The sequence below is a fragment of the Lepidochelys olivacea genome (genome assembly GCF_965140295.1).
Source record: "Lepidochelys olivacea isolate rLepOli2 genome assembly, chromosome: 3".
NCBI classification, from domain to species: Eukaryota; Metazoa; Chordata; order Testudines; family Cheloniidae; genus Lepidochelys; species Lepidochelys olivacea.
This window is the reverse complement of record NC_140413.1, coordinates 76,106,597-76,120,798: the sequence shown is the minus strand read 5'-3', so window position 1 is coordinate 76,120,798 and position 14,202 is coordinate 76,106,597. Positions and strand designations below refer to the sequence as shown.

The window sequence follows — 14,202 nt, the reverse complement described above, 5'->3', positions numbered from 1 at the left end:
ATAAACGTCTGTTCAGTTGAGCAGTCTAATTGGCACTTCTCTTAAAAATCCCAATTAATTTTTTCAATCAAAGCTATGTGGTCCTTTAAAATATACATACTGTATTCAAATAGGTGAGTGCAATCTCAAAATGCTTTTATAGTGCTACATAAATTACCTTTTCACTCTGCTTTTAATTTGTTTTTGTATCCTATAAAACAGTTCTTCTACAGCGCCTTGAGGTTTTGTCTGCAATTTCTGGGCTTTCTGAAACAATATTGCGTTCTTAGGAATCCTGTTTTTATTTTTTTTTTCTGCATTCTTCTGAAAATACATTAATCTATAAAAGTGGACCTTTAAAATAAAAGTCTGTCAATACCACAATCCAAATTACACACTGTCTGCTGTTTCCAGCGCTGTGTGCTGGAGATTGTTTCACACCAGGGTTTGAAGTAGCTGAACCCTGCTGCTAATTGATTAATGTCTGTTGCCATTGTTAGTAGCACCCTGACCATTCAAAGACTATGTCTTTCTTTGACCTAAATAAATGGTTCAACGCACTAATCCCAACAAAAGAGGTTGCTTATGGCCCTAAACCCATTTATGGTATTCAACTTGGTGAATTACGTATTGATTAGTCCTTTTAGTATATTGTTGGCTTTAAGATGAACAAAGCAGAGCTTGGGGTGTCCGGACTTAATTCACAAGCCAGGTCACATACTCATAAGGTAGAAGTATGACTAGTCTGTGGGTAGATAGATGAACTGGAAATTGAACCTCAAAAGCTATCCTTCATCATAGCATTTCCCAGTACATATGGTTTGAGTGGAACATGACAACTTACAACCATCTCAAATTTTAATATATTTTTATCCATTAGAACTATGTTGTAAAAGTGATGATTATTTGTTAGTAGGTCTGCTATGTACTACATACAAAACTTTTGTAGCATCACAGCTTGTTTCTGGAATGGAACTGTACATGGTTCTGTTTGTGACTTCTATGTGCCATTTAACAAATTATAATAATACAGTAGAACTTTGCTACTTTTCACTAATGAATGGGAGACCCATTACACATTACTGAAGACTGTGAATAAGTACTTTTTAAAAGGGAGAAAAATAAAAACAGGAACATATGGATAATGCATCCAAAAATGTACTCTGTTCCTGTATTTGACAGTATTGTTTAGTTTAATTATTTATGCTATTCCACAGCATACTGGGAAAAACTTAGTTATATATTCTGCAAAAATATTGAAACCTTAGTAATATGAGACCTCACTATGCTAACTGCAGTTAATTTTTGTTGAGAAGTGGGCAAAACTTGCTATTTTTATGTGCAAGCTACAGGTACAGGTAATATGATCCTGTTGGATGCTATTTAGATGCAGTTAGCCTCCTCCAAAAATATTTTTTTAGCGTTCTACGTTCTCTTCAGTACATTCAGATAATCCTTATATGGGTTAATGGGAGTTTTCTGTACACACACTGATGCATGACTAGATTGGTTATTATAATTGTTTTTAAAAGGTTGCATTGGCTAGCAAATAAAATTTACTCTCTAAATAGAGTAATTGAAACATGGTTAAATATATTTAGCAAATTTTACGCACTTTATATTTCAGTCAGTCACTGCACTACAAAGCAATTTCTCCATTATCACTTTATTTTCTTTCCGAGCAGTGTTCACTTCACAATCCACAATTTCTTGATAAATTCACTACATACCTAAATTGGCCCTTTTTGTGATGAAAAATGCTTGACGTAGTTAAAGCTAGAGTTATATAAACTTATGTAGTTTTCTGGAAATAACCAAAAGTTTTTGTTTCTAACAGTTAGGCACTCTAAAAACTGCCAATCACCCACTGAAAATACTTATTAAATATTTGGTTTATATTGATAGCGTATACAAGCTGGTATCTTAAAAGCATTCAACAATCCAACAACTAAAACTGCAGATGAGGAAACTAAAAGAAAAGTGAAAGGTATGTTGTTATATAATATAATATTGTCTTGTTATTTATAGTGATTTATTTTTAAGTTCTTTTTAGCAAATGAATCACTCTTTTCAAAAAAAAAAATTGAATGTACAAGTTTTAAAATGGGTTTCAGAGTAGCAGCCGTGTTAGTCTGTATTCGCAAAAAGAAAAGGAGTACTTGTGGCACCTTAGAGACTAACAAATTTATATGAGCATAAGCTTTCATGAGCTACAGCTCACTTCATCGGATGCATTCAGTGGAAAATACAGTGGGGAGATTTATATACATAGAGAACATGCAACAATCGGTGTTACCATACACACTGTAACGAGAGTGATCATTTAAGCTGAGCTATTACCAGCAGGAGAGTGGAGTGGGGTGGGGTGGGGTGGGGGGAGAGACCTTTTGTAGTGATAATCAAGGTGGGCCATTTCCAGCAGTTGACAAGAATGTGTGAGGAACAGTGGGGGATGGGGGGAGGGAATAAACATGGGGAAATAGTTTTACTTCGTGTAATGACCCATCCACTCCCAGTCTGTATTCAAGCCTAAGTTAATTGTATCCAGTTTGCAAATTAATTCCAATTCAGCAGTCTCTCCTTGGAGTCTGTTTTTGAAGTCTTTTTGTTGAAGAATTGCCACTTTTAGGTCTGTAATGGAGTGACCAAAGAGAATGAAGTGTTCTCCGACTGGTTTTTGAATGTTATAATTCTTGATGTCTGATTTGTGTCCATTTATTCTTTTGTGTAGTGACTGTCCGGTTTGACCAATGTACATGGCAGAGGGGCATTGCTGGCACATGATGGTATATATCACATTGATAGATGTGCAGGTGAACAAGCCTCTGATAGTGTGGCTGATGTGATTAGGCCCTTTGATGGTGTCCCCTGAATAGATATGTGGACAGAGTTGGCAATGGGCTTTGTTGCAAGGATAGGTTCCTGGGTTAGTGGTTCTGTTGTGTGGTGTGCGGTTGCTGGTGAGTATTTTGCTTCAGGTTGGGGGGCTGTCTGTAAGCAAGGACTGGCCTGTCTCTCAAGATCTGTGAGAGTGATGGGTTGTCCTTCAGGATAGGTTGTAGATCCTTGATGATGCGTTGGAGAGGTTTTAGTTGGGGGCTGAAGGTGATGGCTAGTGGTGTTCTGTTATTTTCTTTGTTGGACCTGTCCTGTAGTAGGTGACTTCTGGGTACTCTTCTGGCTCTGTCAATCTGTTTCTTCACTTCAGCAGGTGGGTATTGTAGTTGTAAGAATGCTTGATAGAGATCTTGTAGGTGGTCTGAGGGGTTGGAGCAAATGCGGTTGTATCGTAGAGCTTGGCTGTAGACGATGGATCGTGTGGTGTGGTCTGGATGAAAACTGGAGGCATGTCGGTAGGAATAACGGTCAGTAGGTTTCCAGTATAGGGTGGTGTTTATGTGACCATTGCTTATTAGCACCATAGTGTCCAGGAAGTGGATCTCTTGTGTGGACTGGTCCAGACTGAGGTTGATGGTGGGATGGAAATTGTTGAAATCATGGTGGAATTCCTCAAGGGCTTCTTTTCCATGGGTCCATATGATGAAGATGTCATCAATGTAGCGCAAGTAGAGTTAGGGGACGAGAGCTGAGGAAGCGTTGTTCTAAGCCAGTCATAAAAATGTTGGCATGCTGTGGGGCCATGCGGGTACCCATAGCAGTGCCGCTGATCTGAAGGTATACATTGTCCCCAAATGTGAAATAGTTATGGGTGAGGACAAAGTCACAAAGTTCAGCCACCAGGTTTGCTGTGACGTTATCGGGGATACTGTTCTTGATGGCTTGTAGTCCATCTTTGTGTGGAATGTTGGTGTAGAGGGCTTCTACATGCATAGTGGCCAGGATGGTGTTTTCAGGAAGATCACCGATGGATTGTAGTTTCCTCAGGAAGTCAGTGGTGTCTCGAAGATAGCTGGGAATGCTGATAGCGTAGGGCCTGAGGAGGGAGTCTACATAGCCAGACAATCCTGTTGTCAGGGTGCCAATGCCTGAGATGATGGGGCGTCCAGGATTTCCATGGTTTATGGATCTAGGGTAGCAGATAGAATACCCCAGGTCGGGGTTCCAGGGGTGTGTCGGTGCGGATTTGTTCTTGTGCTTTTTCAGGGAGTTTCTTGAGCAAATGGTGTAGTTTCTTTCGGTAACCCTCAGTGGGATCAGAGGGTAATGGCTTGTAGAAAGTGGTGTTGGAGAGCTGCCTAGCGCCTCTTGTTCATATTCCAACCTATTCATGATGACGACAGCACCTCCTTTGCCAGCCTTTTTGATTATGATGTCAGAGTTGTTTCTGAGGCTGTGGGTGGTGTTGTGTTCTGCACGGCTGAGGTTATGGGGCAAGTGATGCTGCTTTTCCACAATTTCAGCTTGTGCACGTCGGCGGAAGCACACTCTGTAGAAGTCCAGTCTGTTGTTTCGACCTTCAGGAGGAGTCCACCCAGAATCTTTCTTTTGGTAGTCTTGGTAGGAAGGTCTCTGTGGGTTAGTATGTTGTTCAGAGGTGTGTTGGAAATATTTCCCCTGTTTATTCCCCCCCCCCCCCCCCCGCGCACCCCACATTGTTCCTGAGATGTTCTTGTCAACTGCTGGAAATGGCCCACCTTGATCATCACTACAAAAGGTTTCCTCCCCTCCATACCCTCTCTCTCCTGCTGGTAATAGCTCACCTTAAGTGATCACTCTCGTTACAGTGTGTATGGTAACACCCATTGTTTCATGTTCTCTATGTATATAAATCTCCCCACTGTATTATCCACTGAATGCATCCGATGAAGTAAGCTGTAGCTCATGAAAGCTTATACTCAAATAAGTTTTAAAATATAATTTTCAAAATTGACTGCCCTGAAGTTCTGTAGATGGTTTTATAAGGCTTTTGTTACGTGTTATTCTGGTGCCATCTAGTGCACATGTAAAGTATCGAAGTGTTATGTACTAATCTGTTTCCAGTATCTAGAATAAAGGCTTTCTTTTGTTAATCACTATCATATAGGCATGTAAAACTTAGTTTTACTTCTAGTTAAATATTCTGCTGCATCTTCAGATCTTTCATTAAGGCCACAACCATTGCATCACTCAGGAAGAGACCACCTAAAATGCATCGTTGATTAAATTGCCACAAGGTTGCTGACATCATAAGTGTATTAAGAATAACACAAAAACAAGATAATTAATTATTTCAATCAGGGCAATATTTTCTAAACCTGAGCCTTTTATTTACATAATACTTTGACTTTCTGTGTACAGGAAGCAATTAGCTTCATTAAAATTCCAAAGGTATTGTAATTGTTCTGAAAAATTAAGTTAATCCTTGCCAAATCTGTAGTAATTTGAGTTTGGTAATGTATTACAAATATATTGAACAGGTTTTGGTTATTAGTTGTACAATTTTTTTAGAAGCTATTTGTCATTTAGAAAATCAACCAGCAAGTTTTCTGCCTATATGCCTGCTACAGTGTAATAGAATATTGTATCAACAGGACTGATGACTTGCATTGTGTATTAAAATAAAAAAAACTTTTTAAAAAGGCCTCTTTTTAAGAGATGCAGCATTATTCTATTACTGAAGAAAGGGAGGGGAGGGAGAAACTGAATTCTCTATTACTAAGTATTGACAAATATTCAATAAAATATTTTATTTACTTTAATTAATTTCATTAGTGCTAGGAAATATTTTGAATGTATTCCTACATTGTACTATGTGTTTTCAGAATAAACCATAGAAAGAATTACATTGTACTTATACAGTGGCATTGGATCTGTTTTTTCACATTAAAAAAGGTAATGTTTTTTCAGCATATGGAAGAGAGGGTGTGAAGATGAACTTCATAGATAGGATCTTTGTTGGTGAATTGACTAGCACTGTCATGTGTGAGGAATGTGAAAATGTAGGTATTTTGGAATTCAGCTCAATGTGGAATAGAATTGTATTGTCAATTTTATACTATTTATTTGTAAAAGGATTTTATTGAAGGGTTCTTATTAAAAAGGACTATTTTGTCCTTAAAATATTATCCTCTCCACTCATACAAAGGAGTCATATGATTTAGAAAAGATTTAAATGCTGTGATTTTTTGTGTCTAGCTAATCTTGGGCTGGAGGCTCCAAATTCTATAATAGTTTGGGAAATACTGATCATGTATTTAATGCAGCGTTTCCCAGATTTTTGAAAGCTGAGCCCCTCTTCAGGAAAATGAAACCAGTCCACCCTCCCTGCCCCCACAACTCTTATGTGTTGTTAAAGTTCTCCTCGATCTTAATGTATCCATTTTTCTTGCCCCCACGGCTAGTTCTTTGGGACATGAACCACACTTCGGGAAATGTTGATTTGATTACTGGGAGTGGGAAAATATATTTAATCAGATTATGGAATTAATATTGATCTAAATGGTCTCTTCTTGAAATACTTTTAGTAGTTAACTTGATATTTGTATTAAACAATGAATAACTTTAGTAACTTAGTATTGATCAACATTTTATCAAAAATAAGTAATTTCCATAATTGCTAGTATTTTCTTTAGTGTTTAAAAGGATGAAAAAATTATTTTGATACATTTTCATGAATTATTGAATGTTGCATTTATATTTGGGTTACAATATTATATTTCATGTGATAGACATATAATAAACCCTTTCAGTCTGAATAATTAATCACAGTTCTGCAGTGACTGGTAATCTTCCCCTTGTGTAATGTGCAGAGTATATTTTTAATATGTCACTGGTATCAGTGAAGAACTTCATCTGCACACAATTTAGAAAGGTTAGAAGTCATGTGTACCATATTACTATTGCTTAGTCTGCACAGGAATCAGGAATTTGCTGGCTACAACCACATTAAAACAAGGTTCCAGCTCCGTTTCCTTTATCAGCGTTGGTGGGGATATTTTTGTCTAGCACTGGTTCTTGCAAAATCCATCTCCACAGAAGCCTTGCTAAAATTCTGCTGACCCCCAAAAATAAACATGTAAACAAACAAACACCACTTAAATTTAAACTTGCAGTGCTAGGACAGTTCTAATCCTGATTATTTATTTTTCTAGCATCCAGAAATACATTGGGTGCATCACAAAACAAGTAAAAATGTTTTCCTAGCTAAATTTAACATAACACCCACAAGTGAGGGTCATAAACATACAAGGGGAAAGGAATGGCAAGGATGACAGTAATAAGAGAACATGGTTAGTCAGTGAGCTGTATATACATCTTGGTATTTTTTGTTTGTTTACCTTCCACTAACTACTCATAAGCAAGGTAGTAAATTTTTTTTTTTTTAAAGAAGGGATTTGAATGTGGCGAGAAAGGGAGCTTAGTAAACAGGTTTTGGCAGGATATTCCAGGCATAAGGTCAGCCTGGAAGAGGGCATGAAAAGAAAATGTAGATAAAGCTGGGTGACGTAATATCTTTTACTGGACCAGCTTCTGTTGGTGAGAGAGAGACAAGCCTTTGAACTACACAGAGCCTGAAGAAGAGCTCTGTGTAGCTTGAAAGCTTGTCTCTCTCACCAACAGAAGTTGGTCCGGTAAAAGATATTACCTCAACTACCTCGTCTCTCAAATATCCTGGGACTGACACAGCTACAACTACACTGCATATGTAGATAAAGTCCAACTCTCTCTAATTCTAGCATACATTTTTATTATGGTTTTGAGGAAGCAAAACATAATTTTGGAATAACAGAGGGTATTTTTAAATACCCTATTAACATTTTCCATGGATTGGCTTTAATTTAACTACTAGTACCACTCTAAGTATAGATGCATGACCCAAGAAATTCGCTTTTTAGCTTTCGTGAATGAACCAGTTACATGATTTAACCCATTTGGAGGTACATCACTTCAGATATGATTAGGCAGAATCCTGTCATTTTACCCACTTGATATAATTGTCATTTACTCAACAATAATTGCATTCATGAACAGTGCAAAAGCTCAAACATTTCTGCATAGGGTCAAAAGATTCCAAGTTTCCCTTCAGAGAGTTTACTCTGCAGTTTTCCATTGGGTTTTCACCCTCTTCCTGCAGAAGAAATTGGTAATCCAACCACAAACACCACATGTCCTCCAACATCTGCATAGATCTCAGAGATCCGCCAGCTGTCACGTGATTCCTTTGGCTCACTGCCTGTTCCATTGTGCCATGTTGTTCAAGCCATGCTGCTAGTGACTCCCCATCCAGCATCTGCCTCTGGGACTTCCCTGTCAAAGGGTTTCCCTATCTTTTCCGTTGGCTCTGGGTTCTGGGATGGGGACAAGATGCATCTCCCCTGCTTACCTCCTGCCCTCTCATGTATTGCTACACCCTTAGAGAGCCTGTGCAGGTGAGGGAATACTTAGAGGCAACTGACATGGAGGATAGGTCCATCAATGGCTATTAGCCAGGATGGTCAAGGATGCAACCCCCAAGCTCTGGGTATCCTTAAGCCTGTAGGACCGAACAACGAGATGGATCACTTGATAATTGCCCTGTTCTGTTCATTCCCTCTGGAGCATCTGGCACCAGACACTGTCAGAAGATAGTGGCTTGGGTTGGATGGACCATTGGGCTGACCCAGTAGGGCCGTTCTTATGACACTCTTTGAGTCGGGAGGGAAGTTCTTTTCTGTGTATGGATCACAGGGATATGACTTTGTTCAGTGTTTTTATACACTGAAATTTGACATCACATTCTCTAATGCTTACTGACCCAAAATAAAATCACAGTTAGCTTTAAGTAAATATTTAGCACTATGTTTGTAGAAAGTTCTTCATTCTAATTAAAAAGATCTTGCACCTGAGAATTAGCTTTTGTATAGTTTTGTTTCTACTATAATAGAAACATGGAAAATTCATGCTAGAACTCTAATACAGTTCTTTGTATTTAATTGTCTTTTCCTCCAAGATTTCCACAGTAAAGGAACCTTTCATTGATCTTTCACTTCCTATAATAGAGGAGAGGGTAAGAAACAAATCAAATATTTTAATAAATAATCACAGCTTCTGCTGGAGTATGTTTTTATACATCTGTATAAAAATGTGTGTATAGAAAAGTATAGATACACATTGTTTTGATTTATAACCTTAGAGTGTGTGTGTGTGTGTGTGTGTAATATATGATTATGTAATTTGTATATGTATATAAAATTAAATTAGCCTAAATGTAGAACAATTCATAAATAGTCATATATGTTGTTTTGAGTTTAGTTTTATAATACTTTGTGTACATATACCCATACACGTTCAAACAGATTATTGTTAAATTAGACTAAATGCAAACCAATTTCAGGGTACTTAGAAGCTTTTGAAAAGTCAGTTCCCAATCTGTTGCTTTCTATATCTAAAGAAATGACTAAAGTAGTATTTAAATGCTCTAAGATTTACCCGCAACTCTCACTGAAGGCTACCGAAGTGATGAAGTAATGTAAAAATTGGTTCATTATGAATATCATTGTTCCAGTTTATTTTAGATCATTATTTTGAATGTAATGATTAGTGCACAGTTTTATAAGCTCTCTTCATTAATTGGAAGAAAGTCTTGGCGGGGTTTTTTGTTTTTTAAGTATCCTTCTTAGCTCCTCCCCTGTAGATTCACATGTATGCTTGTGAGAGCATTTAATAACTTAAGTAAAAAAGGAACTGATGGTTGGAGGCTGGAACACAATTATTTGTTAATTTTGTTTGTTTGACCCCGGTTGCAAATTTCACCCTTCTGCATCTGTGAAGGCAGTGGTCTTCCAAGAGAATTCTCTCTGTGGGGAAGATACAGTTTTTTCACCACCTCTCTGCCCCAGTGGTTCTACTAGGGAAAGGCAGTTTTAACTTGTGTTTGAGGATTACTGAGAATGAGTGGAATTGGTGCCTCTTTGATCATATTGTTTTCCTGGGAATGGAAGTTCCCATTTTTATATCTGCAGGCCCTTGGGTGTCACTGCAGTTTTCCCAGGGCTGATTCAGGCCGTGTGTGTGTGTGTGTGTGTGTGTACTGTCTAGATGTAGATCACTATTTAATTCCCACCTCTTGTGGATCTCAGGTGGTCCTTCAAATATGTCTGTATAGTGGGTTATGTTCTATAAACGTAGAAAGCAGTTGTGTATCACAAGTCAGAGGCCAATTAACCAAAGAATGTGGCTTTATTTAGACTAGTACTTTTCAAAAATTGCAACTAAGAAACTGAGAGAGAGCTCTCATATCATGGAACCAACATGGCTACAACACTGCAAACAACTAAGAAACTTGCATTTTGTTATTTTATGGGTACAAGGAAAACAGGATTTTATGTAATTTCTTTCCTAAGTCATAATATTTTATTTCTCAGGTCTCAAAACCCGTGCCTTTGGGAAGGACAAGTAAATGTAAAAATGTACAAGAGGCAGATCTTGGTCAGTTCAACTGCTCTTCTATTACTGCGCCAAATAATCAACAACCAAAAATCACCAGGAGACATTCTTTAACAAAAGATAAGGTAAGAAAGTAACGGCATTGCTGGCCAACTTTATATTCAAACCCTGTTCGAATGTTTCAGGTAACAAAGTAGAATTCTAGTGTGCTTAACACTCTACAGTGAATGGGAGGCTTAAAAAAATCAACTTCAAATTGATCTGCTGCATATTTACTTCTAGCTTTATAGATGTTGGAATTTTTAAAGTTCATATTTTTAAATAGCTAAATTACAGATTTATAACAATATATAGAACATTATGTGCATGAAAAATCAGTGATCGGGGTGCCATGTGGTTTGAAAATATGGCTTTGTTTGTAAAAGTGAAATCTTTTCTCTAGATTAGTTTTTAATTCATGTGACTTTGTTTCGTTGACCTCCCACCTCTTGCTATCCTCCAAGTTTGCTTCTGGCAGAAATCACAGGCGTGGTAATGCTGGCAGAGAGAGCAGGCAAGTCAGCATTGGTGCCATTTGGTGGATCAGTTGGCAGGGTGTGCTACAAGAGTAGTACAGCCCGCACCGTCCCCCTGGAGACTGAGAACATGGCTTCTTTGATGCACTCAGCCTCCAGTTGCCCAAGGGCTTGGGAATCACAGTTCAGCCCCTTAACAGGGTCCTTCTTGATGGTGGCACAACATTCTGCAGATCTGCCAAACTAACAAAAATGATCATTAACACTGAAGTTCTTTCCTTTGTCGTGCTCTGTTCTATAGTATTTCACAAGAGAGCATTTTCTTTTTAAAAATTTTCAGAGCTCTGCAGAGGAAAGGAAATCTGTACTCCATGTTGTGTGTATGCATTATGGCTAATAATGACATATGTGACAGAGGATTTGGATTGGTATTAATGTTCTCCATTTAGAATATGCTTTTTGTAAGCCGCCTTATTGTATGTAGGGTCCAGCAGATTATTAGAATATGCCAGAATACCAATGCTGACATGACTTAAACAATTCCTGAATGTATATGAAACTATTAATAAAATTGACAGAAGCATAAAACTCTGCAGCTGGTTTCAGTCAGTGAATTATGAATCAAACTATAAATCTGATTTTTAATACTATTTTTAAATACAGGATTCATTTAAAATTAGTATTCCAAGTCTAGGCTAGACAAAACTCTCTAATAGATTGTAGGAAGCAACTTTGTTTTCCCAGTTATAGAAAAAATGACCTAATAAATCTGTCCCATCTCTAATTCGTGTGGTTCTGTGATTCAGAAATCCTTATGCTTCTGCCATTCGCTCTACATTAATATGAAGCTCATGAGAGAGAGTGTAGTCCACACCTCTGTTGTTGCTGTAGTTTGGCTGGAGACAGTTGTCTGCATGGCTGCGGGAGTAAGGGAAGAAGCACACCTACTGGTACTAGCTGGAGAAAGTTTGTGAATCCTTTTACTAATTTTGAAGTGATAAAAAGTTTGTTGAAAAGATCTTTTTTGGTATCTTTTTCTTGTTCATTTTTATTAAAGATTTTTTAATATAAGGGAATTTCTCAGTTTTAAGTAAAATTCAATATATTTCAAAATCTTAAATCAGAATTCTTGTATGAACAAGACAGCCTAGGTCCCATGAAAATTTAAATGATTAGAAATCTGGGAGTGCTATTTCTTTCTTTGTTGGCAGCAAAATGTATGATCAGACCAACTAAACTAACAGTCCAAGTTTACGAGAAGAATGTAGAGTCACTACCATCCACAGCTGAAGCTATAGTGTCACAAATTTGATATGATTGGTCTCAGGAAATGTTGATCTCACTAATTATGTAAAATCTCTTTCTGCCCGGTGTACAGATCTACATTTAAGCACGAGATTATCTAAAGAATTTAGGAGATCAAGTCTATACACTATAAGGTCTTCGAGGCAGGGGACTGTTCTGTTTTGTGTTTTTGTTTGTACAGTGTCTAGCACAGTGGGGTCCTGATCCATGAATGGGGCGCCTAGGTGCTAACACAATACAAACCAATTAATTAATTAATAATAATAATTGTATAGCTGGATGATAAATCAAAATATTGGGTTTTATTGTGTTTTGAAAGTGTCTGTCATAAGTTGTATTTACTGCTGCTTAATGATAGCTGACTCTCTTTCGATTCACTGGTATATTTTTTTCTGTTTCTCTCCCACGCCCCTTTGAAATAATATCGTGGCAATTTCCAGAATCAGTTAAATCATGAAAGAAGTCTTGCCAGGAAATCTTCCTCTGGGGAGGAGGAGAGAAGTCCAGTTATCATGCATGAGAAAAGAAAGCTTGAAGTAGACGGTGGTTCTGGAGTTTTGTATTCTGAGGCCATAAATACAGCTACTGAATCCACAGCAAATGGAAGTCAGACTGAAGGCAGTGAAAAAGAAGTCAGCCGTTCCGAAAGTAGTGTTGATGCAGACAGCGAAGCCTCAGAAGGTGAAAGTGCTGCTAAGCAAGAAGTTACTGGTAGATCCAGTAACACGTCTGGTTTACATGTTGACGGGCTTAACCACTTAGTAAACCTTAGACTGCCACACAGCAAACCGAGTGACAGTAATAATGAGATGATCACCAGTGCCATAGCTAAGCTTAGCTTCAACAGTATTGTAAACGAAAGCGAAGAACCCATCAGTGAGGATCCATCATTAAGTCTGTCAAACAATTCAGTGTTTTCAGTGGAAAAGTCCCCTTTGTCCCAAAGCCCTCAAAATGCTTTTCAGACCCTTTCTCAAAGTTATATAACTAGCTCTAAAGAATGTTCTGTTCAGTCCTGCCTCTACCAGTTTACATCCACGGAGCTTTTAATGGGGAACAACAAGCTTTTATGTGAGAATTGTACAGAAAGGAAACAGAAGTATCAAAACAAAACTCACACCACAGGTAATGTGCTAATGTTGTGTATGTGTTATTCATTTAAACAACTCTCTTTTAACACACTCGGGGTCTGCCCTGCGTCCAGTACCATGCAATGACTTGGATAATGGAGTGGAGAGTATGCTTATAAAATTGTGGATGACACCAAGTGGGGCGGGGTTGCTAGCACTTTGGTCAGGATTAGAATTCAAAACAATCTTGAACATTGTAGAATTAGTCTGAAATCAACAAGATAAAATTCAATAAAAAGTGTAAAATGCTTCACTTAGGAAGGAAAAAAAAACAAATGCACAACGACCAAATGGGGAATAACTGGCTCGGCAGTAGTGCTGCTGAAAAGGATCTAGGGGTTAAAGAAAAGGCTAATATCATTCTGGGTATATTAACAGACTGTCATACCATTTCGGGGTGCAGTCCAGACCAGAGAGAGGTGATGTCAGAGCCTGCCCGGTAACCCCCAGTGCCTTAAATGGCCTGCTGCTGTGGTTCACTGCCCAGATACCAACAGCCAGCGTACAAGCCAGCACTGGGTGTCTGTGTGCTATGGAGCTCTGGTTCAGTGCTCTGGCCCCAGCAGCCTGCCTACAGCACGACCGTTTCACCCTGGTCTCCACCAGCCTGGGTTACCATCTGCTCGTTGTGTTGGAGCTCAGGGTGAAACGGTCGTGCTGTAGGCAGGCTGCTGGGGTCAGAGCACTGAACCAGTGCTGCACAGACGCTCAGTGCTGGCTTGTATCCTGGCTTTTGTTGGCCTTCAACATCGGTGCTGGCAGTGTGGCTGCACCGCTTGCTTGAAGTAGTTTCCATCGTATCCAGGGTTTACAGTTTGGTTCAATGGCTCTCAGCATCCCCACTGTACAAATTGTTCCAGCATCCCTGCCGGGCAGTGAACCACAGCAACAAGGCATTTAAGGCACTCTGGGTTACTGGCTAGGTGGTTACACAACCTCTCACTGGTCTTGATTGCACCCCAGATTGG

At 38.6% G+C, this 14,202-nt stretch overlaps 1 protein-coding gene across 2 annotated transcripts in view; it reads left to right on the top strand.

Annotated features, from left to right (window-relative positions):
- The window catches only part of USP45 (ubiquitin specific peptidase 45), a 99,260-nt gene that overhangs the window by 68,737 nt on the left and 16,321 nt on the right, over positions 1-14,202 (top strand). The window contains exons 11-16 of one of the 2 annotated variants that reach the window (XM_084624082.1): positions 1,885-1,966; positions 5,767-5,858; positions 8,849-8,905; positions 10,263-10,409; positions 11,606-11,749; positions 12,545-13,229. In XM_084624082.1, the coding sequence (XP_084480208.1) occupies positions 1,885-1,966; positions 5,767-5,858; positions 8,849-8,905; positions 10,263-10,409; positions 11,606-11,749; positions 12,545-13,229 (1,207 nt within the window). The remainder of the gene's footprint in view (positions 1-1,884; positions 1,967-5,766; positions 5,859-8,848; positions 8,906-10,262; positions 10,410-11,605; positions 11,750-12,544; positions 13,230-14,202) is intronic. The other variant, XM_084624083.1, reaches the window with a different exon arrangement.